Below are 22,429 nucleotides of genomic sequence, written 5' to 3' on the forward strand. Positions count from 1 at the left end.
GTTTGCTAAAAGTACTCGTACAAGAGCTAACCAGGGCTATAAACTTTACTTGAGAAGAGCAGTTTGTAATTGCTACAAATATTCTTTCTTTATTCGCATTGTAAGTAAATGGAATGACTTGCCAGGATTTGTTGTACATGCCGAATCATTATCTGTTTTTAAGAGTAGACTTAAAATTTACTTGAATATTTATTGAATCAGTAGCCATCGAATTTTATCTAGTTCTAGGAATTTTAAAATATTTTTGCAAGTTTTTAGTTAGGGAAATTGTTTCTGTACAGGGTTAACCTCACGATTTCCCTATTCAGGATGTTTTTGTATTTATGTTAAAGCCTCCTGAATAAAATGTTATGTTATGCTATGTTATGTTATGTTAAATAACCTCATTTAGGTCAAACACTTCTCAGAAAGCTATTGGTTCTTGTTATTCATGGTTTCTGGATCTGACAACGTTTTTTCAGTTGAGTGTATACTAGTCACAGAAAGGTTTTTGTTCCTTAGTGGCAATGAAAGAATCTCAAGAAAGTGTTTTTACATTACATTTTATTGAAATTACAATTTAGCCTTAAAAACTGCATGTGCAATGAGCAGACTGCACATCCAAACATACTGTTTGGATGTGACAACTTATCTTTTGGGTTAACAGTTTAGATTAACATTGTTAAAAAATAAAGTTAATTAATTTGTTTAATGCAGTGTATAATTTAACAGCCAAATACAATCATTGGGAAGTACTTTTCACTTATGTAAGTTTATATTCATTTAGTACTTGTAGTTGTATTAAGCAATTTTGCACTTGTTGGTGCTGTATATTATTTTATAGTCAAAGTGTTAAACGTAAATATCCATAGTTATTCAAATTTGATAACATCTGGTTACTAATAGGTAAATAAAAATAATTATACATTGCACATTTTCTTAACTTTCTTATAGTTGCTATTGTAGCTATGACATGACATTCCTCCTTGTTAATTGACTCTGAAGATGACTTCCGCCCAGGTTGTTGAAACCTCAGTCAAAGTCATCCCAAACAGTCCTTCTCAGGATTACATTCACCCGGATGATTATTATTTTCGTACTTATGACAATGACTCTTGGGTTCAAACCAAAAACTGTAAATGGTAGCAAAAGGCTGATTACATCCGGTATAGTTCTCTTTTATCGATTGGAAAGAACTAATTGGAAAACTACCTCACCATGATTTGATTGCTCCCTTAATTGTCTCATTTGGGGCGCAGTGATGGTGCCGTGGTGAGAGTACTCCCCCCACCCCCCCCCCCCCCACCAATGTGGCCCGGGTTTGATTCCTGGTGTTGACGTCATATGTGGGTTGAGTTTGTTTGTTGAGTGGGTGCTAATTAAGGATGGCATTGGCAAGACCCATTCTGTTCTCATCATTATTTTTGTGGTAATGCCAACTGGATTTCTCGGGTAAATGTAAATCAAAAGAATCTCAGTGTTTGGATTTTCTTGCATTCCAATAAGACGAATCCAGCCAGATAATTTTTCTAGCTTTTCCATATGACTAATAGCTGCCATCTTGAAATATTTGATTCAAACGGATTTGTTTCAAAACTGCATAGGGAAGCAGTCCTGTTTAGAAAAAGCTTTGATCGAAAAAAGATCAACAAGAGTTTTTATCAACAAAGAAGTAGCGAGGCATTTCCAGCAATCCAGTCCCAGCATGCAGGCACTAAAAATACAGTAATTTACTTATTAAAACAAAACGATAATTTTATTACCATCATTCCTACAGTAAGGTGGTAAGGCCAACTGCATTTCTGAGGGATATGGTAACCATTACCGCGTTACTGGTTTTCTCACATTCCAACTTTCCGGTATTCCAGATTCCTGATTTTCCACACCCGATAATCGCCGTCATTTTGGTTGAGAAAAGATAACATCGGCCTAAGGGAGGTGACGTCATCAGGTTATTCTTCGGAGCAGCCACGAACCGAGATCCGATTATACCGGAAATTGACCTGCATTCACTCTCTTTCAGTAGTAATGGCGGACGGCGTCGGGGAAATAAAGACTTCGAACGTTTGTTAGGATTCGTTATGGTAGAATACAGAGTTCTTTCTACTTTCGTTTCTCGGCGTCTGAACACTGACCTCAAGGATTTTACGTTCGATTTGTGGAAGAAACGTGGAACTATGACAAAAAAAAAAGATTTGCTCAGGTAACATCGGCCTACGGGAGGTTAACATCGACCTAAGGGAGGTACGTTTTATAGCACCACGTTTGTATCGTATGTGTTATACTGGCACAATCGTACACATGGAAAGCTTATTTGCAAGCATTAAAACTTACAATCTTGCAAGAGCTTTTCTAATCATTGACCTGAGTGTCATTTCATTTATTGCCAACTCATAACATCCACGTACAGGAGGTTAACATCTACCTAAGGGAGGTACAGTGGCTCACAGTGTACATTTTATAACTTATGTATTACAAAAGTCAATTCATAGGCATAGAAACTTACTCTCTAGCAGGGAAACTTGGGACCATAAGGAGCTTTTCTATCATTGACTTAAATTTCATAATTTTCATTTTTACCAACTCATAACATCCGCCTATAGGAGGTAAACATCTACCTAAGGGAGGTTATGGTATTGTAATAAGGAAGAATGGACTTGAAGAAAGCTTACGAATCTTAAGGGGCTTTTGCATTTCTTGTACATGCCGTTTTAGAATAAATTTATTTATAAATAATAATAATAATAATTATTATTATTATTATTATTACTATTTGAAAAGCCTTTTAATCTCACTAGAATGAGATAAATGAGAGTTTTCTCATTTTTTATTTACACTCATAACATGGAATACAGTGAAAGGCAATTGTTTTCTTGTTGTTGTCATTTTTTTCTTGGTTGACCCCATCAACCTGTAATTTCCACATTAAATTTTGCTAGAAGTGACTGTTTATGACTGTAGAAATGATAGATCATTTTTAAAAAATATAACCCTTAATATGTCAGAATTTATTTTAATTTGATTTGTGATCTGACTTACAAGAGGTTTGACTGTTTGACTGCTTCATTTTTTATTTGCCATTAACCAAAAAATACAACATAAATACATTAAAGATGATACACAATATTCCTACTAAACTATTTACAAGATGAAATGTGTTAAAGGCTAGGAAGCCTATATAGAAGCCTGGGGCTTATTAACTATAGGCGTCCTGGAACTATAGGATAAACCATATAAGTTAATGGTACTGAATGAAAATTCCAATTAATTTTTTTTTAAAAGAAGAAAAAAAAAAGAAAAAGGTGTGTATAAGCTCAACAAAGAGTCGATTTAACTTAGAAAGAAGGAATTTTCTAAGTCTTTTGCCAAACTGATACTTTCACTGTTTTGAATTTCACGACTAAGCGAGTTGAAAAGCATAGGACCTTGAAACCGAATTGAGAATTTTCGAAGATTAGTTCGACAATAAGGTATATAGAAGGTATAAGGTATATGTGGGAGCAGGGATGGCGCAGTGGTGAGAGCACTCGCCTCCCACCAATGTGGCCCGGGTTCGATTCCCGGTCTCGGCGCTCGGCGTCATGTGTGGGTTGAGTTTGTTGTTGGTTCTTGTCCCTGCTCGGAGGGTTTTTCTCCGGGTACTCCGGTTTTCCTCCCTCCACAAAAACCAACATTTCCAAATTCCAATTCGACCTGGAAACAGTGGATGGAAGAGCCACCCCGTGGATTCCACTGGAATTCCTATTCTATCCTATTTATAGAAAAGGTTGGAATTTCTTGTATTATAAGAATGTATCTGGCTTGCAAGAGTAAACATATCGCGAAAATAATTTGGAAGTAAGCTTCTTTTAAAAAGATACAAAAATTTACCTATTTGGTATAAATAAATGTCAGAGAATTTTAAAATCTCCTGTTCTTTAAAAAGAACACCAGTATGAGCATCAAAAGAAACTTTAGATATTATTCTGATTATCTTCTTTTGCAGAACAATAATCCGATTTAAATTAGACTGATATGTTGATCCCCACACAGAAACACAGTAAATTAAGTAAGGGTAAACTAGACTATAGTACAAGGAGTGTAAGGAGGTTTTGGGAAGGCAAAAACTAGACTTATAAATAATACCTATTGATTTTGATATTTTTCTAGAAACACTAAGAATGTGAGGCTTCCATGACAAATGCTCATTGAGGATAACACCTAAAAATACTGTCTCTTTCACACGTTCAATTGCATTGTTGTCATTTGAATAGATATATCAAGTGTTTTCCTCCTTTGGGGTGGTCTAAAAACCATAAAATTTGATTTTTTTAAAGTTAATGGACAGCTTGTTTGCTCGACACCATTGAGTTAATTTAAGCATTTCAGAATTCAAGATTCCAGGAAGCAAGTTAAAATCTTTGTGGGAGAAAAATATGTTTGTATCATCTGCAAAAAGAATAAAATCCACGACCTTTGACACGTTACACAGACCATTTATATAGAGTAGAAAGAGTAGGGGACCTAGTATAGAACCCTGAGGCACCCCGCACTTAATTTCGCAAGACTCCGAACTGACACCATTAAATTCCACATATTGTTGTCTATTGCTTAGATAGCTTTCGAACCCTCTAAGTGAAGTGCCACGAACACCATAATGCTCTAATTTCGAAATCAAAATGTTATGATCAACGTTGTCAAAGGCCTTGGACAAGTCTATAAAAATACCAACTGTGCATTCCTTATTGTCAATGGCGGAAGAGATTTTGTCATATAAACAAGTAAGAGCATAAGCGCTAGCCGTGGAGTGATGCTTGCAAAAACCATACTGATTGTCAGAGAGAATGTTATGAAACCTTAAAAGACTATTGTACATTACTCTCTCATTGCTTACTACAGTGCATTAACAATATTGGTTTTATTTTATTTCTTTTCAGAATGCAATACTTAAACTGCACAGACCGCTGAAGAAACAGCTACTTCAAAGACACCTATGACTCATTAATTCCACAAAAGACATTGTGTACTCAATTCATATGCATAGAAGCTTACTCTTCAGCAGGGAAACTTGGGATCATAAGGAGCTTTTTTATCATTGACTTGAATTTCATTTTATTTTTACCAAGTGATAACAATTCCACCTGCGTATACAGGAGGTAAACATCTACCTGAGGGAGGTCATGATGTTTATAGCACCATGCAAGTATGTATTATAATAGGGAAGAATTGACTTGAAGAAAGCTTATGAATTTTAAGGGGCTTTTGCACTTCATGCACAAGGCCCTCAAATTTGGAATGACAACCCTCTTGATTTAGGTAATTTACTTACTATCTCGAATTGTAGACAAAAACTTAGAGATTACTTCCAATCAAATTGTGAATTCATGTCCTTTTGAACTCTCGTATACACGGCTTAGCTTAATTTAATATTTTATTTGTTATTTATTTAATTTTTTTTCATTTAAGTTATTATTATTATTATCATTATTATTATTATTATTATTATTATTATTATTATTATTATTATTATCACCACTATTATTAACATTAATATTTGTCTATTTATTTATTTATTTATTTATTTATTTATTTATATGTAAACTGTAAAGTAATTGCACCATTTTGACCAATCTCCTGTATGAATTGTGCCATATAAGCCCCCGGCTTCGGCATCTCAATATCGATTTACAGGTATTACTTATCACCATGCACTCTCTTGTACTATTATTATGAATAAAGAGCATTATATATTATATTGTCTCAGTTGTTCAATAATTATTGTATTCAAACAGAAGAAAAAAAAAAGAGAAAAGTCCAAATTCTCCAATGCCAAAGGTACAGAGTAAATTCAGTTCAATTTCTCTACCCCAGCCAAATTCAATTCCCTTCTTCCCAGGCATGGTACATGGTCAAATGCCATGTGGGAGGTGGGGGGGGGGGGGGGACAAGGCTTTTATTTTTTGTTCAAATTTGACTTGTTCTCCAACTCATGAAAAAGTTCCACCCATATTTTGAAGCATAGAGCTTACTTGATAACAAATGACACGTCATGAGCTTAAAACATGAAAATGAAAACATTTAGGGGTGGTCATTTGGATCTTTTGAAAAGCACACTCAAAGGTTCATGGCATGGCTCAATTTCATTTTGACCTTAACTTGAGGTACAGATTTGTTGACTTACAAAATAATAGCTCTTTATGTCATATCTTTTTGACCCAATAGCCATAAAGGTTAGCTACCATAACTGTAATTGAATATGGATATCTGAAAGATACATTTCAATATCAGGTGAAAGATTAAGTAGAAGAAAGACCCTCAGTTATTTTTTTGGGATTTCTTTTCACAACTGCTTAAGGACGGTGCCGACTAATAGCGAAGTATTTTTGCACGGTTTATCACTATGCGGGAAAAACAGATCTTGGCAGCGGGTATTGAAAGCCAAATTTAAGGAAATTGGTTGTAACCACGCATTTTTTAGAGATAACCAAGCAACAATATTATTCTAAAAAGCAGCAACATACAAAGCAATGTATGGCGCTTTTTTCCAAATTGACGCTTTATTATCTCTGAAAAATGCATGATTTCCCCCCAATTTTCTTTTTGGATACCAAAATCACTTGCTAAGTTCTGCTTTCTCCGCGTAGTTTTAAAGTGCGCAAAAATATCCCTGTAATAGTAGGCACCACCCATAGGAAACCCGAGTATCTCCAGATGCACAGAACGTATGCGCAGTAACAATAGTAGGCACCATCCTTAAGTTCTAGAAAGGACTAAGAATCTCCCTTCCAATTAAACATTACTTAAAAATGTTGGTCATTTTGTATCTTTGCACTCTAAGTGGTACATATATACCAATCTACACAATTTCCTGCCAGAGAGGAACAAAATTATGACCATTTGCATCCAATCCATCATTATATGGGAGGATCCTCCGTCAATTAACCCTACAAACTTGAATATCAAATTTTACATAATTTTGCCACATGACGAGAGGTCAAGCTTGACAATAACAGTTCAACAACATCTGTTGTACACAATGTCTTTTGAGGAATTGATGAGTCATAGGTGTCTTTGAAGTAGCAGTTTCTTCAGCGGTCTGCACAGTTTAAGTATTGCATTCTGAAAAGAAATAAATTAAAACCAATATTGTTAATGTACTGTAGTAAGCAGTCAAACAGTCAAACCTCTTGTAAGTGATCACAAATTAAATTAAAATAAATTCTGACATATTAAGGGTTATATTTTTAAAAATGATCTATCATTTCAACAGTCATAAACAGTCACTTCTAGCAAAATTTAATGTGGAAATTACAGGTTGATGGGGTAAACCAAGAAAAAATGACAACAACAAGAAAACAATTGCCTTTAATCATCATAACAGCTATTATGCTATTTTAATGCACCTGCATTTTTTCTATTTAAACCCATAACACCTCTCACAGCAAATCTTTATAGCTGTAAAATTGTTTCATTAGATGAATATAAATGGCCCAGCATAGGTCAGTGTGTTGCCAAAAAATAATATTGATAATAATATATTATATTCCATGTTATGAGTGTAAATAAAAAAATGAGAAAACTCTCATTAATCTCATTCTAGTGAGATTAAAAAGCTTTTCAAATAATAATAATAATAATAATAATAATAATAATAATAATAATAATAATAATAATAATAATAATAATAATAATTCTTTATAAATAAATTTATTCTAAAACGGCATGTACACGAAATGCAAAAGCCCCTTAAGATTCGTAAGCTTTCTTCAAGTCCATCCTTCCTTATTATAATACCATAACCTCCCTTAGGTAGATGTTTACCTCCTATAGGCGGATGTTATGAGTTGGTAAAAATGAAAATTATGAAATTCAAGTCAATGATAGAAAAGCTCCTTATGATCCCAAGTTTCCCTGCTAGAGAGTAAGCTTCTATGCCTATGAATTGACTTTTATGATACATAAGTTATAAAATATACACTGTAAGCCACTGTACCTCCCTTAGGTAGATGTTAACCTCCTGTAGGTGGATGTTATGAGTTGGTAATAAAATTAATGAAATCACACTCAGGTCAATGATTAGAAAAGCTCCTGCAAGATTGTAAGTTTTAATGCTTGCAAATAAGCTTTCCATGTGTACGATTGTGCCAGTATAGCACATACGATACAAACGTGGTGCTGTAAAACGTACCTCCCTTAGGTCGATGTTAACCTCCCGTAGGCCGATGTTAACCTCCTTTAGGTCGATGTTAGCCTCCCGTAGGTCGATGTTACCTGAGCAAATCTTGACTGTTTTCATAGTTCCACGTTTCTTCCACAAATCGAACGTAAAATCCTTGAGGTCAGTGTTCAGACGCCGAGAAACGAAAGTAGAAAGAACTCTGTATTCTACCATAACTAATCCTAACAAACGTTCGAAGTCTATATTTCCCCGACGTCGTCCGCCATTACTACTGAAAGAGAGTGAATGCAGGTTAATTTCCGGTATAATCGGATCTCGGTTCGTGGCTGCTCCGAAGAATAACCCGATGACGTCACCTCCCTTAGGCCGATGTTATCTTTTCTCAACCCGTCATTTTGGATGTTTGAATACGACCGTGAGTGCGACTGCGTGGAGGAACAAAGCCGCTGTCCTGTTTTGGAACATTCGGTCAAGAAAAAGATCGACTGGAGCTTTTATCAACAACGAACTATAGCGAATCTTTCAAATTATGAGCAACATATACATTCAGGAACCACCCACAAATGGAAAGGTAAGATATGTTTCAATCTAACTGTGCAAGTAATTATTGGGGGAATTTTAAAACACAGAGAAACACAAAGCCACATGCAGCACCAACTTTCGATCAGCGGATTTAAGTTTTTAAAATACCTCTGCAAACCACGCTGATCGAGGTACAGCATCCAAAGGGAAGTTTTTGAAATAAAGCAAATGGGTCAGAACTCGTATATATTACTGCTTCAATTTAATATTTACCATAAGAAACACATTGATGCCAGTTTAAAATTATTAGGAAAATTGTGTGCTAAAGCTGCTCTGTTCCACAGTGCAATTTTTCCTGCAGGTTACAATGCAAAATGACAAGAACATGCATGTTACTGCATTGATCTGGCAGGGCTGTCAACCTCCCACATCTTCAAATATGGAGAATTGGACTTCCCTGCCAGCAACAACAAAGCGCCTTACAGGGGCATTGCATCAAGGCTTAATTAATGGCTTCAGTGGGGGGAGGTGGGGGGGGGGGGGGGGTTACATGATTCTTCTCAGTCAATGAAACAGTGGCTCAAACAACGCTCAACATTTGAGATTTTATTGTTGGAAAATCAAGTCGAAGACAAATAGCAAACTTCAGGAAAATTATCCGGGAGATTACAGACATAAATATGGAGACCGTGAGATACGGTTCAAAATCTGGAGTCTCCTGGATTATCCGGGAGAGTTGACAGCCCTGATCATAGGCCTTAGAATAGAATTATCTCTTAATTTGCTCTACTTTGGCCTACAAACTGGTTATCACAATACAAACATATCTAAGGACTCTCCTAAGTCAAGACAGAGGGCACAGTTTTTCCCAGTATAGACTGACATAGGCTGGTGAATAACATTATTTTTGCAAGAAAACAAGGCCCAGGTCTTGCAACCAATCAACCCGGGTCTGTGGACATTATTGAAAAATATTGGACTGCTGCCAGAATTAATCAAATTGCAAGATTTATAGAATTCCATAGACTAGATACTATTAATGCTGCTTTTCAGATCTAAACCACCAAAACCCAGTCATTTGGGGGGTGCGCATACCTAAATAGTCTAAATAGCGTCAATGTATTTAACAATAAAAATTCATTATTCCACAAGCATGCATTGGATATGAAATGATAGTTGGTCAACAAATTGTGTAGTGCCAAGTTGGCTATAATCATCTTATCCAACAAGAAAATTCTTTTAAACAATCATAAAAGACAAACCTAGTTTAATGACCTAATAGCTCCCACGAGTCTCCTGTAGCTCAGTGATAGAGCATCCGAACTAGTAATTGGAAGGTCTTAGGTTTGACTCCTGATAGGAGCACTCGGATTTTTTTCTGAGTATGCCTGTGTCACTTACTGATTAATTCATCATTCTCAAAACAAGAAAATTACTAGATCTTGCTGATTTCTCTTTACAAGAACAACCAGAACACAATTCTGGTCACTATTTCTTGGCCAGGGTAATTAACGTCTCATACTGTGGCCTGGAATTATTCTATTATACAATGATCCAGTTTTTAATAAAAGGGTTTACTTCCTCCCCTCCCCATCCCCAACGGGCTGTGGAATCTGTCAGAATGTTGCTGTAATGTTCATCATTACCCGGTCTGATGTTTTTTTGTTTTTGTTTATCACAGGTCCTCCTTTCCACAACATGTGGGGAAATCGACATTGAGTTGTGGTCAAAAGAGGCTCCTAAAGCTTGCAGAAATTTTATCCAACTCTGCTTGGAGGGTTATTACGATGGTACCATTTTCCACAGGGTTGTCAAGGGTAAGAATTATTGTGCATTTCAGGCTACTTTCTATTGGTCTTTTAAACTTTAAGCTGTTTAAAGGTGCACAGTCTGTCACAGAGATTTTGCCGTATACAGTATCTTGGTTGTAAGTACTCAGATATTTAACAAAGAACCTCTTTTTTAACTTGAAATTGTTCTTAGAGCACCTGGAGAAAAACGTGAAATGATTCAATAAGACAATCAAATAAAGTGAGTGACACACTTGGACACCAAGTCACGGCCTGGCCAGTACCTTACGCATGCACACAGCCATATCACGTGGGCAGTGGCAGTCAGGGACAGCTGTTTCGGCCTTGTTAGGCCTCATCAGCATGGCATAGCCATCGGGTTGGTGTCCGAGTGTGTTACTTGCTTTAATTGATTGTGAAATGATTTCCTTGAGGAAGAATTATTAGCGATTTCTCATGAATAAACAGGAAGAAATTGCAAATTATCCAAAAATTCAATACGCAAATTATGAAATTTCATAAGTCTATCTTCATAAAACTCTTCTAAGATTATACTAAGACATAAATAAACTCACACTCATGATAAATGAGTATAAATGATGAGATATAAATAATGAATATATAAATTCATTTTTACTCAATTTTTCTTAGGTTGGGGTTGTGCCTCGCATGGGACGTATCATATCCCGTTCGCGCTAACCCTTTTGGTCTTTCTTTTCATATTTCTTTCTCTCCTATTTATAATTTGCTGTTTATTAATTAATTAATTAATTAATTAATTAATTGACCAATAAAGCTGAAAGAACAAATTATTTGACAATTTGACACATACAAGCTCAAATTTCCGGCTCTTGTCCATTTTAGGGTTTTGTGTTCAAGGTGGCGACCCAACCGGTACAGGAATGGGTGAGTGAGAAAATGTTCTTCAAGATTATTTATTCTTATTTATCATCTGGGCCGAGTCACGTCAAATTAAAGATTGTTAGTCTTCATGGAAATGTTTCCTTTCTGGAGTTTGCTGGGGAAGGGCGATACTACTTTCAACTGGAATGTTATAATACAACTTTGTTGTATGCCACATCTTGACAACAAGCTTACAATACAAATTGTTTCATGTTAAGGACGGTGCCTACTAATACTGAAGTATTTTTGCACGGTTAATGACTCTGCGGGAAAAGCAGGTCTTAGCAAGGGCTATTGGAATCAAAAAAGAAAATTGGGGGTAACCATGCATTTTTTAGAGATAATTAAGCAACAATTATTCTAAAAAACAGTAAAATACAAAGCAATGTATGGCATTTTCTTCCAAATTTAAGCTTTATTATCTCTGAAAAATGCATGGTTACCCCTTATTTCTTTTTGGAAACTAAGAGCACTTGCTAAGTTCTGCTTTCTCCACATAGTTTTAAACCGCGCAAAAATATCCCTGTATTAGTAGGCACCACCCATAGGAAACCCGAGTATCACAAGATGCGCAGAACGTATGTGCAGTAACAATAGTAGGCAACGTCCTTAATCAAACTTGCAACTTGTTGTATGCAACATGTAAAATAGCGTAGGATTTTTGAAAAAAAAATTAAGGGAAGACAATGTTGAATGACAAGAGTTGTGTACGATTTTTTTGTATGATATGAACAGTACGTGCTACAGAAATGGCATGCGACAACCGTAAGCAAAAGTTGGACCTGCTGCATCAGCCTTAAGATTACTGACTTTTTAAAGATTGCAGTTTTTTTCTTATTTTTCCTTTTTTTTTTCAGGTGGAGAATCCATTTATGGCCAGCCATTCAAGGTGAGTTTAGTGAATAACAATTAATAAAAATAATGTGTTATAATAAAATATTTATTGTTTAACCCTTTAACCCCTAAGGCAAAACGACATAATTTTTTCCCAATGTCCATGGATAATATACCATGTTAAAGCTACTCGTGAGTGTATTTCATAGCTGATACAATTATAAATGAGAAAAGTTGTAGCTTTGAGATAAATGGCCTTAAAACGTAAAAATTTAAAAGTTCAAAAACGTCCCAATCCTTGTGTATATTAGGTTTACCCCTAAACTATAGCTTATTTTGCAGTTCTCAACATGTCTTTTATTAAGACCCACAACTTCTAGGAGAAAAAAGTTGAAAAGTTATGGGGGTGGTCAACCATATCACATATGGGACCTGGGGTTAAGATTTTCTCCTTTTTAATTAATGAGTAGATCTTCACAAGACCATCTTGGTGTGAAAAAGTCATAGCAATCTGTCAAGTATTGACAGAGTTATGGCTTTACGTACCAGTTGGCACTCTTGGGGATTAAAGGGTTAAAAATTCTCAGGCCTTCACTTCCAAAGAGTCCTACACTGTAAGTCCCAAACTACCAACTGGTTTTTGCCAAGCTGTTAAACAATTTACACATAGTGTTGGATAAAATTGGAAAAATTGACAGTGTCAACAAAAAAAATCAGTTAGCTTTATTATAGTGGCTGTGTATGTCGGAGGAAAATAACTAAACATATTAATATTTATTTAATATTTAATGTTACTATTGTTCACCCCATGACTTATGTGACTGAACTGCATTTTATTAACTCAGGCCATGAGTCACGAATAGCTCAGTGGTAGAGCATCCAAACTAGTAGGTCTTAGGTTGAACTCCGCTGGGAAAACTTGGATTTCCTTTTTCCAAGTATGCCTGTGTCACTGATTGAATAATACTTAACATCATTCTCATTTACAACTTGTTTCATATAAATAATTATCTTGGTTTTCATAGGATGAATTCCATCAGAGGCTTCGCTTTGTGCGGAGAGGGTTGGTTGCAATGGCTAATGCTGGCCCAAATGATAACCAGAGTCAGTTCTTTTTCACTCTTGGAGCAACACCAGAGCTGAATGGGAAACACACTATATTTGGAAAGGTAATTAACCATGTTAACAAGGGTATAAACCTCATAGATGGGATCCTGCAAGTTGGAGGATTCTCTCTGGATTGTTTATTTTTTTAATTAAAATTATTCTTAGATCCAGGTTTTGTAGAAGTCCTGGGAGTCCTAGAAAGATCTGGGGTGAGTTGCATAAAATTTAACATCGGGCGTAACTACCAACGCCCGACCTTCAGCCCAGTCACATTCAGTATTTTAATGTCTGACGATAGCATTTACACCCGCCATTAAGTTTTATGCAACTCGTCCCTGGTTCCATGGTTCCTAGACCATTCAACTGGTAATAATCAAAGATTAGGGGGTGAATTTGATGATCTTGATCCCAGGCTCTCTCTCCTCTGTGATGTCATCCACCCCTGCAAAAAAATCTGTGGGGGGTGCCAGATACGCGTCCCAAGATCCATTCATTTCAACAATCAATGTTGTCCCATACAATCTCAACTCCAACCCATATAGACCGTATTCGTATTCTCGGTATTGAACTGGAACAAGCTTGCACACGAGGCTTATGTGGGGAAATCTTTTCACATACAAATAGTTTCTAATATATCCCCCCGCAAGAGCCTCCATTGCAAGCTCGATCCAGTTCAATACCGAGAATACAAATATGGTCTATTAGAAGTGCGTTCTTCCTATGTCAAAGACAATTAGCCATTAAGTTAATTATGTTCTGGAAATTACTAGAAATCTGGAAATTATACAAACTTTTAACCTGTAGTACTTGAGACATGGCTGATTATGGTAAACTTAGGTTCTTGGAATGCATTCCAATAAATTAATACACTTTTCGCACTGGAAAGTAACTTAACTGCTGGATTAAGTTATCTGCTCTTTGAGTAACTAGGGCCTGGCCTTTAAAATCCACATCAGACTCCAGACCAAAATGGTTAAAATCCATAGTCATTTTTAGACCTAAACATTTTAAAAACTATACTCTTTGAGATGACACATACGTATCTAGACTGACATAAGTGTAGTACATATTAAGGAGTACCCCTTCCATGTAATCTAAGTTTGCACATGTAAGACCCTTTTTAGTTTTAGGAAGAGTTGTGCAATATTTGTATACAAATTTTGTGATAATATGCATTAAAAAATCTGTATGGGTCCTTGCATGGGTAAAGTCCTGATGTAATGCTGCATAATAGTTTCTTGAGAGAGTGTGTAAACCATCTTGTACTAGTTCAGTGTCTGTTTTTGTACCACTAAGGAGCAAAGCTGGAGACCGCAGATTATTTTGCGAAGTTCATTCCTAAAACTCTTTACCTTAATAAATACTTGTTTAAAAGGTTGCGGGGGACACAATCTATAACATGCTCAAGATGGAAGACTGTGAAGTTGGCCAAGATGACAGGCCACTTTTTCCTCCGAAAATCAAGAGCTCAGAGGTGGGATATTGTTATTTTGCTATTTACAATAACTTTTGTGAGAGTCCTTCATGAGCCTTGACACACATTTCTCAGGATATATCCTTGTGGCACTTCTCTCTGCCCCAGTGGTGGGGGTAGTTTAAGTAGCCTGCCCCCCTCTCCACCCTGTGATTTTCTGTGGCGATCTAGTGGCACAACAGCCAGTAATGTAAGCTAACAGAGAGTTCCTGTGACTTAGTACTTTTCTATTGCCAAAGTTAATAAGCCAGTGATTCTAAGCCAAAATATTCTCCCTTTATTTATAATTATATTAATATCATGCAGTGGCATAGGTTGGTTGGTTGGAGGCTCCTTCATAGGCGAGGCATTTCTTGCAATTAATGTGACTGCGTAATGCAGTTAAGCCTTAATGTGACTGCGTGACTGTGAGATGCAGTTCGCAAGTCCAACCCACAAAAATGACCCTTGCTTGCCAACAAGTCCTCAGTAGCTCAGGGGTTAGAACATCCGATCTAGAACGTGGAGGGTCGTGGGTTCGAATCCCATCTGGGGCTTTTCTGTGTCCTCTTATGGTCGATTCTTTACATCTCCCTTTATTTATATTAACAAATTAAAAGCAATCTGAAATGCTCTATTGGTTGGTTATGCCAGAGCTTCAGAAATAAAAATGAAAATAGAATTGAGAACAAACTACTCTATGATGCTTTTAATTTTATGATTTATTTCAGGTTTTATATAATCCATTTGAAGATATTATTCCAAGGCAGAAAAAGGAAGAAGTTAAAGCAAAATCAGAGGAAAAGAAAAGAAAGGTGAAAGGGACAAAGTAGGTGGTACTGCATTAATTATAATACTTGTGCTGTCATGATCCACCACTTGAGAGAGATACTAGAAGGGGTTTAGAATGGTAAAATCCGAGACTAGCCGAGACTCCGAGACCCGCGTTAAAAACCCAAGACTGAGACTCAACCACTTTTTTCAAGTCTGAGCCAGAGAGGCCGCGATTCAAAAATCCAAGTGCAAGACACCGTGATCTAGACATCTGAGCATGAGACTTTTACAGCACTCTGTCCCTTATACTAGAAATTATTTCTTGATAAATTGGAACCGGTTGATTTGGATGAAACTTTCACTTGGCTTGCGAGACTGACCAAGACTCAAATTTCATAATACAAGATTCTGAGACTCACTTTATTTTTTTTACGAGCTCGAGATACCAAGACTCTAGTTTGAGATACTGGGATTTCAAGACTTGCCAAACATTTGCCGAGACCCATTATTTTTCAAGCACCATTCTGTACCCCTACTAGAGAAGTGGAGGAGCCTGGTTGCTCACCTACTTGTATTAGAGACAGGGAGGTGCAAAGACCAAGTCTTTAAGCTTAAAATTAACGTCATTGCAGACTTGTTTAGGGTTAACTTTTTCTGGTGGAAGTTTTGCGTAAAGGACGATGTTGGCAGCGATTGTTTTGGGGTTTTATGCAGACAACAATGAACTTTTTCTAGTCTGATATGTCAGCCATTTCCTCCCCCTAACCCACAGGGGCGCATTGTAACGCTCAGAATTCAGATGTCTCTCTCTCCCATGCCCCCAGTGGGCTAGGAGGCTCCAGGAGATGGCTGACATTTCAGACTTAACTTTTTCAGGTTACCACCTGGGCTTTTGGACTTTTTTGGGACAACCTTTATCTTGGTAGGACTTTTTGGGTATTAAAACTTTGACCTCATTTGCACTTGCCCACCCCTAATATCCCTGAGAACTTCCTTCAGAAGTAGGAAGGGGGCCGGGGGGAGAAGAAATGAGTTTCTTCTTGAAAAAGCAAGTACTACATAGTTCAAGGTTGTTATCATAATATTAGGCTTCTATTCAAGATGGCAAGAACGAAGGTTGTAGAAGGGTACTAATTTCATAGGCTTGTTTTCTCTCACCCATTTACAGTGTAGGTCCTGTTTTCTTACCCACCAGCCTTATTTCTTTGTTGGACATGTACATACCTAACCTGTTTTACCCATTAGCTGTTATTGTTGCTACAACTTGTTGCTTCCTTTGGACAGAAATTTCAGTTTGTTGTCATTTGGTGAAGAAGCTGAAGAAGATGAATCAACTGTGGTTTCAGTTAGCAAGGTGGGGTTTACAAAATGAAATAATAAAATATTATACAAAGTGATATGCTCAACAAAACTATTAGAAAGTATGTGTGCCCCCCTGTGGGAGAAGGAAAGTCTCAACTACCCTCTTCGCTTTCCACTTCACCAAGAGGGGTGAATTCATTGTATTCCATATTCTTTTACCGTTAGTTTTTTTTTGGTGGTGGAGTGCTACTGATTCTCCCAATGTGCAGTTCCAGAAAATATCCATACTCCCCCCACGGAAGGTTTTTTGTTTTGCACCCCCCTCCCCCCAGGAAATTCCAATTTAGCACCATACTTTGCTTCTAAAATTTTGGCTTTTAAGACCCCCCTCCCCCTAGGAATTTCCAATGACCTTCCTTGGGGTGGGTGACTGGATTTTATCTGGAACTGCACAATTCTGTTTCAATTTCACGTCAAAAAACCCCTTTTTCTGTACCCATTTTCAGACCTAATTAAGCTTCCCTTTGTGTTATATTATATTTAGGTTCATTTCCTTACCTTTGTATGATTTCATCTCACAAAAACCATATACCACAGTTCACACCATAGGGTACAGGTCCAATAAAAAATCTAAAATAAAAGTGTTTTGTTTATCCCTTTAATAAATAAGCCCTAACAGTGATCAGTATCAAACTTCTCCTTGTAATATCAATGCTTATTCAATCTCTGAGGTCATGAGAATTAAGGATATGATCACCCAAGGTGAATTTTGTTGATGTTTTATTAAATTTTGCCCAGTACTGTATAAGAAAAGTATGGGGGCAAGATAGGAGAATTTGTGCTTTGATATTAGGGTTTAAAGGGTTATAGTTGATGTATGCTTAGCTATACCAAGCTAGTTTTTGGGCACTCCACTCAAATGATGGGAAACATTATCCAAAATTGACAGAACAGATTAAAAATCCCAACCGTCCAGAGGTGGACCAGTTGGCTATGTTGTAGGTTAAAATCAATCCAGGTTAAAATAATTTCAACCAAGGTTGATTTGTATTTTCCTTAGTTAAGGTTGGGTAATTTACAACTGAAACAAAGAAAAATACAAATCAACCTAGGTTGAAATCATTTGAACTTAGGGCAACCGTAAACAACTCTGGCAATTGCCTAGAGCAGAAGTTGAACCCAAGACCTACATATTACAAGTCCAGTGTCCCAACTGCTGAGCCTTGCCGCCTTGACACCCAGCGTCAGGCTGTAATGGCAGAATCCAAATCTGTGACTCAATTTCCAAACAACGAGGCTATAAAACCCTACCATCTGGGGTGCAACATGGCTTTAGGGCTTTAGGGGTGATTGTGGAAAATTTTTATAAAGAACCCCTAAAAGGTACCAGAATGCTGTTTTGTGGGAGTGGTCTGAATAAATTTTCCCCCCTTAGAGGTACCAACTCTGAATCAATACACTACATGTAACTGACACTTCGACAATTTTTAATAGAAATAAGGACTATTCCTTCAAATGTCTGCCACTTATAAAGATTTTTACTCCCTTTCATATTTTTTGGCTCAATACCTTAAAAGTTACCACCATACCTCTGATAGAAGTCAGTTTAGATTTTAGCACCCTAAGGGGTACCAAACCATGAATTTTAACCCCTAAAAGGTATGATGTTGACCCCTGTCACTTTAAATTTGGAGCCTCTTTCCCCCCCCCCCCCCCCCTGCTCTTGTTCTCCCTTTGCAAAAAATGGCTTTTTTTTTTTCATTGCAGTGTTCCAGATAAGAGAGGGGTCTCAGGTCAAAAACCCGAGAAGCCTGGCTTCCTGACCTGGGAAAATGAATGGAAAACTTAAGGAGATTTAGAGAGAACCAGAGCTATTGACCCCTCATAATTCTTCATTGACTCTCTGATTTTGAAAGTTATCTGGAACACTGCATTTGGTCTAAACTCTAATTTCAGTGGCATAACAATAATGTTTTTGGTTTACTTGGATGTTATAGTCTTATTTGGTGGATATTGTTTTGTTTCTCAGACAATGAAGATGAAGAGCAGTCATGATGTTTTGCATGATCCGAAACTGAGTTCACAGCCAGTCGTAGAGACCACAGCTGCAGGTGCCAAGGTACACAATCTCTTTCTGTGTCACCAATGTACAAAGCAAATTATAGAGTACTCATCAAAGTGATGATGTCAATGAGATATTTTGAAAAGAGCATGATACAAAATGCATACTTGCCAAAAATCAGCATCTTATTCAACCTCGTTCCCAGGGTTTTTCCTTGTAAATTGGGGAGGAACAGGAAAAGACCCTGGCATTGGCTGGTCACGTGAGCAACAAACACCTGAAAATCTTGGAATGGGTAATAAATTAGTGGTGACTAGATTATGCATAATAATGATATCAATTGGTGCTTTGCCCTCAGCTAAACTAACGCCTGTTATACAGGCTGCATCATGGCTCAAATTTTGCGCAATATTATCGTAGCAAGAAGGCAGAAACAGGCAGAAAGTATCCGTAGTCATTCGCCTTTGGTTGGCTCTAAACCACCATAAGTTTCCTTCTTTCAATTTCTTCCAGTCCTCAAGTGAGGAGTTTTAAAGAGGCCTAGATGCTATTGCCGTTCTCTCAAATGTTATTGGGAAATCGCTACTAACCCAGTTCCTACCTGACTTCTTGCTGGTCAAGAGAGACAAAAACATTGTTCTTTGCCAACCCTTTAAACTCATTCACAAAAGACCAACAGTTTGATACTGTTTTTTATATGCCTTTGCTTCAGCAAATCCCTGCTGATCAAAGAAAAGTTCACATGACCTCAGGGGTTGAATAAGCATTGATATAACAAGGAGAAATTTGATGCTGATCACTGTTAAGACCCAGCCTTAAAAGTAGTTAATGTAATGCTCATGTGAATGTACATGTATAACATACAGGACATGCACCATACAAATTGCCTAACTACTTCTGCTCTTCTTCTACTAATACTACTGCTGGAGGCACTGTCACCACCACTACCGCAACCACCCTTGAAATGAATGCTGCGCACCAGTAAATGACTTCTCCTTTCTTTACATCGAAAAAACTCTGTAAGGGTGTTGAAAACGCCTTGTGGGTTTTTGACAGAATTAATAAATGTATAAGCTCATATTCTTTTTACCAATGTCTGTGTTTCTGATGCTTTTTTTTTTGTCTCTCACTTTAAAAAAAGATTGATACTAAAATTCTTATTCTTATTCTTGTTCTTGTTCTTATTATTATTATTGGTGGGGTGGGGGGAGGAGGGGGAAGTTAACTTATTGTCCATGAAAATAATAAAATTATTGAATTTAAGTTTGCCTCTTTTAGAGAGGGCGTACTGTTATTGAACTGTTTAATACTCCTTCATTTGGTTTACCAATAATATTTACTACCATAAAGGGTTATTGTACATGTAGATGTTAACTGTTGAATGACAGAACCCCCAGAATTTCCCAAATTATAACAAGATTACCCCATGGTTGGAAACTCTTGTATTGTGAATAATCAGATCAGCTTTCAAAATTGTAAATCAAGTTGATATCTAGCTATTCACCAAATAAGAGATGAATGAATTTCAGTTTGGCATTTGCAGTGCAGTGTTAACCAAAAAACACCGCCTTAAAATATCACTTAAAAACCAAACTGTCTATGACATGAATGTTTCAGTGATGTTTTACTCTTGGGGGTAACTAAACAAACACTGAATATAAGACATCAGCAAAATGCGAGGAAATATGCCTGCTACGCAGACTAATTTGGAAGGGAAAACCCTGGCAATAAGGTTGCCTGTGCGCCCCTTAAAAGTAAAAAATGTAGCCCAAGGACAGTGCCTACTTTTGTTACGCACTGCACATAAATTCGGCACATCTCAAGATACTCGGGTTGTCTATGGTTGGTGCCTACTAATACAAAGATATTTTTGTGCGTTTTAAAACGGTGCGGAGAAAGGAGAACTCAGCAAGTGCTCTTGGTATCCAAAAAGAAAATCTGGGGTAACCCTGCATTTTTCAGAGATAAGAATCTTCTACAGTCAACTTTCTCGTAAGTGACCACCCTTGGGGCACGACAAAGTGGTCGCTTACGGGGGGTGGTCGCTAACGGGAAAGATTAGCAAAATAAGCCTAATACTAAGTTGATTAATTAATTACATAAAAATATTACCTTATCAGCTAAAATTAGGCAAATAGTTACATTTTCTTATACGGAGACAATAACATTTCTATTCCATGGCGTAAGGAAAAGATTGAAACGACTGGCATATTTCAAGTTGAATTGCGCCTGGACAATCTATTCACTCTTCTGATGAAACTTGGTATAACACCTTTGAACGGACCACTATTATTATCTGTTATACAATGAACTGTGTAAAACTCGCGTTTTGATTGGTCTAGAGGAGTGTGTGATTAGAGTATAGACGCACGATTGACGTCATCGAGTAGTGTGACCAGCGCACGTGATCAGAGTCTAGAGTCCAGCCAGAGCGATTGGTCAGCAAAGTTTTGCAAACTGTTTTTGCGAGTAGCGGACAAACACAGGCAAATTTTCGCAGGAAAGGAAAACTTCCCAATAAAAAATTGGACAAAGACTGCTGAGAGTGACCTCAAACAGGATAGGAAAGCTAGAACTTTCTTGTGACGTGAAAGGGAAGCAAATATTTGTCGAAATATGTCGCCGATAAAAAATCCGGTAATGGCGAGTAGTCGATTACAAATCGCAGCGAAACGACTTACATGCTGCAATATTTTGGGGTCAGGATTTCCTTCTGGAATAAAGGTTAGTTTTGAAAATATTGTTAGTGAAATTCTTTCGGATTATACTCTAATTTAGAAGATCACAACTGCATGTGTGCAGTAGTCTAAAACTGAGTTTGTTGGAAAGTTTTTGACTCAGCTCAGGCAACGCGATGCCCGCTCACGAAATGTGTTGAAATGTCTTGGTTATTGTATAAAACAAATAGATTTCATTTTGCCTTGGGTCTGTACTCTGATAACGCACAGAGGACGTCAAAACGTGGTGGGAACATCAGTCACGCTACTCGCCTCCGGCTCGTAGCGTACTTCTTTGTTCTCACCACGTTTTGACGTCATCTGTGCGTTATCAGAGTACAGACGCACGGCAAAATGGAATCTATTTGTTAATCAACAGTCCGGGGTAGCGTCATTAAAAATTGAACTTTTGTCACGTCTGAGTACCTTATTTACCAACGATCATACGTAATTATGTTGGGTGGTCGCTTACAAAAAACGGAAAACAAAAGAATATGTCAATTTTCTTGCCTAAAAAAGTGGTCGCGGTACCTTAGGAAATTTGAGTGGTGTTTGCTTACAACTGCTTACGAGAGAGCTTTTGAAAGAGTATTTGACTGAGAAACAAAACGATTGTTTACGAAGTGGTCGCTTACGAGAGGTGGTCGCTTACGAGAAGTGGTCGCTATGAGAGAGTTGACTGTATTTATTTTCCTTTTTTTTTTTTATAGAATACAGTCAACTCTCTCTACGGCGGACACCCTCGGTACCAGATTTACCGTCCGCCTTGGAGAGAGTTCATGTAAACTGATACCCGAACATCAAAACTTAAACCAGTGCTTTATTACT

The 22,429-nt window shown here is 37.1% G+C and overlaps 2 protein-coding genes and 2 long non-coding RNA genes across 9 annotated transcripts in view; 2 read left to right on the plus strand and 2 right to left on the minus strand.

Moving 5' to 3' along the window:
• The window catches only part of LOC146456930 (uncharacterized), a 57,900-nt gene that overhangs the window by 14,279 nt on the left and 21,192 nt on the right, over window positions 1-22,429 (minus strand). The gene's annotated exons all lie outside the window — the stretch shown is intronic.
• LOC146456931 (uncharacterized) overlaps window positions 1-22,429 on the plus strand; it is a 79,636-nt gene that overhangs the window by 3,806 nt on the left and 53,401 nt on the right. The window lies entirely within an intron of this gene.
• On the minus strand, window positions 6,469-8,495 carry LOC146456932 (uncharacterized). The gene is made up of 2 exons (XR_014858683.1): window positions 8,147-8,495; window positions 6,469-7,077 (listed from the first exon to the last, which is right to left on the minus strand). It is a non-coding gene; the product is annotated as an uncharacterized LOC146456932 (long non-coding RNA).
• The window catches only part of LOC146456933 (spliceosome-associated protein CWC27 homolog), a 157,353-nt gene continuing 143,518 nt past the window's right edge, over window positions 8,595-22,429 (plus strand). For 3 of the 5 annotated variants that reach the window (XR_014858669.1, XR_014858670.1, XM_085092514.1), the window contains exons 1-9: window positions 8,602-8,708; window positions 10,341-10,476; window positions 11,314-11,355; window positions 12,210-12,241; window positions 13,212-13,355; window positions 14,669-14,767; window positions 15,478-15,575; window positions 16,805-16,874; window positions 18,852-18,941. Coding sequence is in view for 2 of the 5 variants with exons in the window: in XM_085092514.1 (XP_084948640.1) it covers window positions 8,667-8,708; window positions 10,341-10,476; window positions 11,314-11,355; window positions 12,210-12,241; window positions 13,212-13,355; window positions 14,669-14,767; window positions 15,478-15,575; window positions 16,805-16,874; window positions 18,852-18,941 (753 nt within the window). In the remaining 3 variants the exon portion in view is untranslated. Of the gene's footprint in view, window positions 8,709-10,340; window positions 10,477-11,313; window positions 11,356-12,209; window positions 12,242-13,211; window positions 13,356-14,668; window positions 14,768-15,477; window positions 15,576-16,804; window positions 16,875-18,851; window positions 18,942-22,429 lie in introns of all 5 variants that reach the window. The other 2 variants (XR_014858671.1, XM_085092515.1) reach the window with 1 other exon arrangement.

Source organism: Pavona decussata, unplaced genomic scaffold (genome assembly GCF_977016875.1).
Source record: "Pavona decussata unplaced genomic scaffold, jaPavDecu1.1 SCAFFOLD_253, whole genome shotgun sequence".
NCBI classification, from domain to species: Eukaryota; Metazoa; Cnidaria; class Anthozoa; order Scleractinia; family Agariciidae; genus Pavona; species Pavona decussata.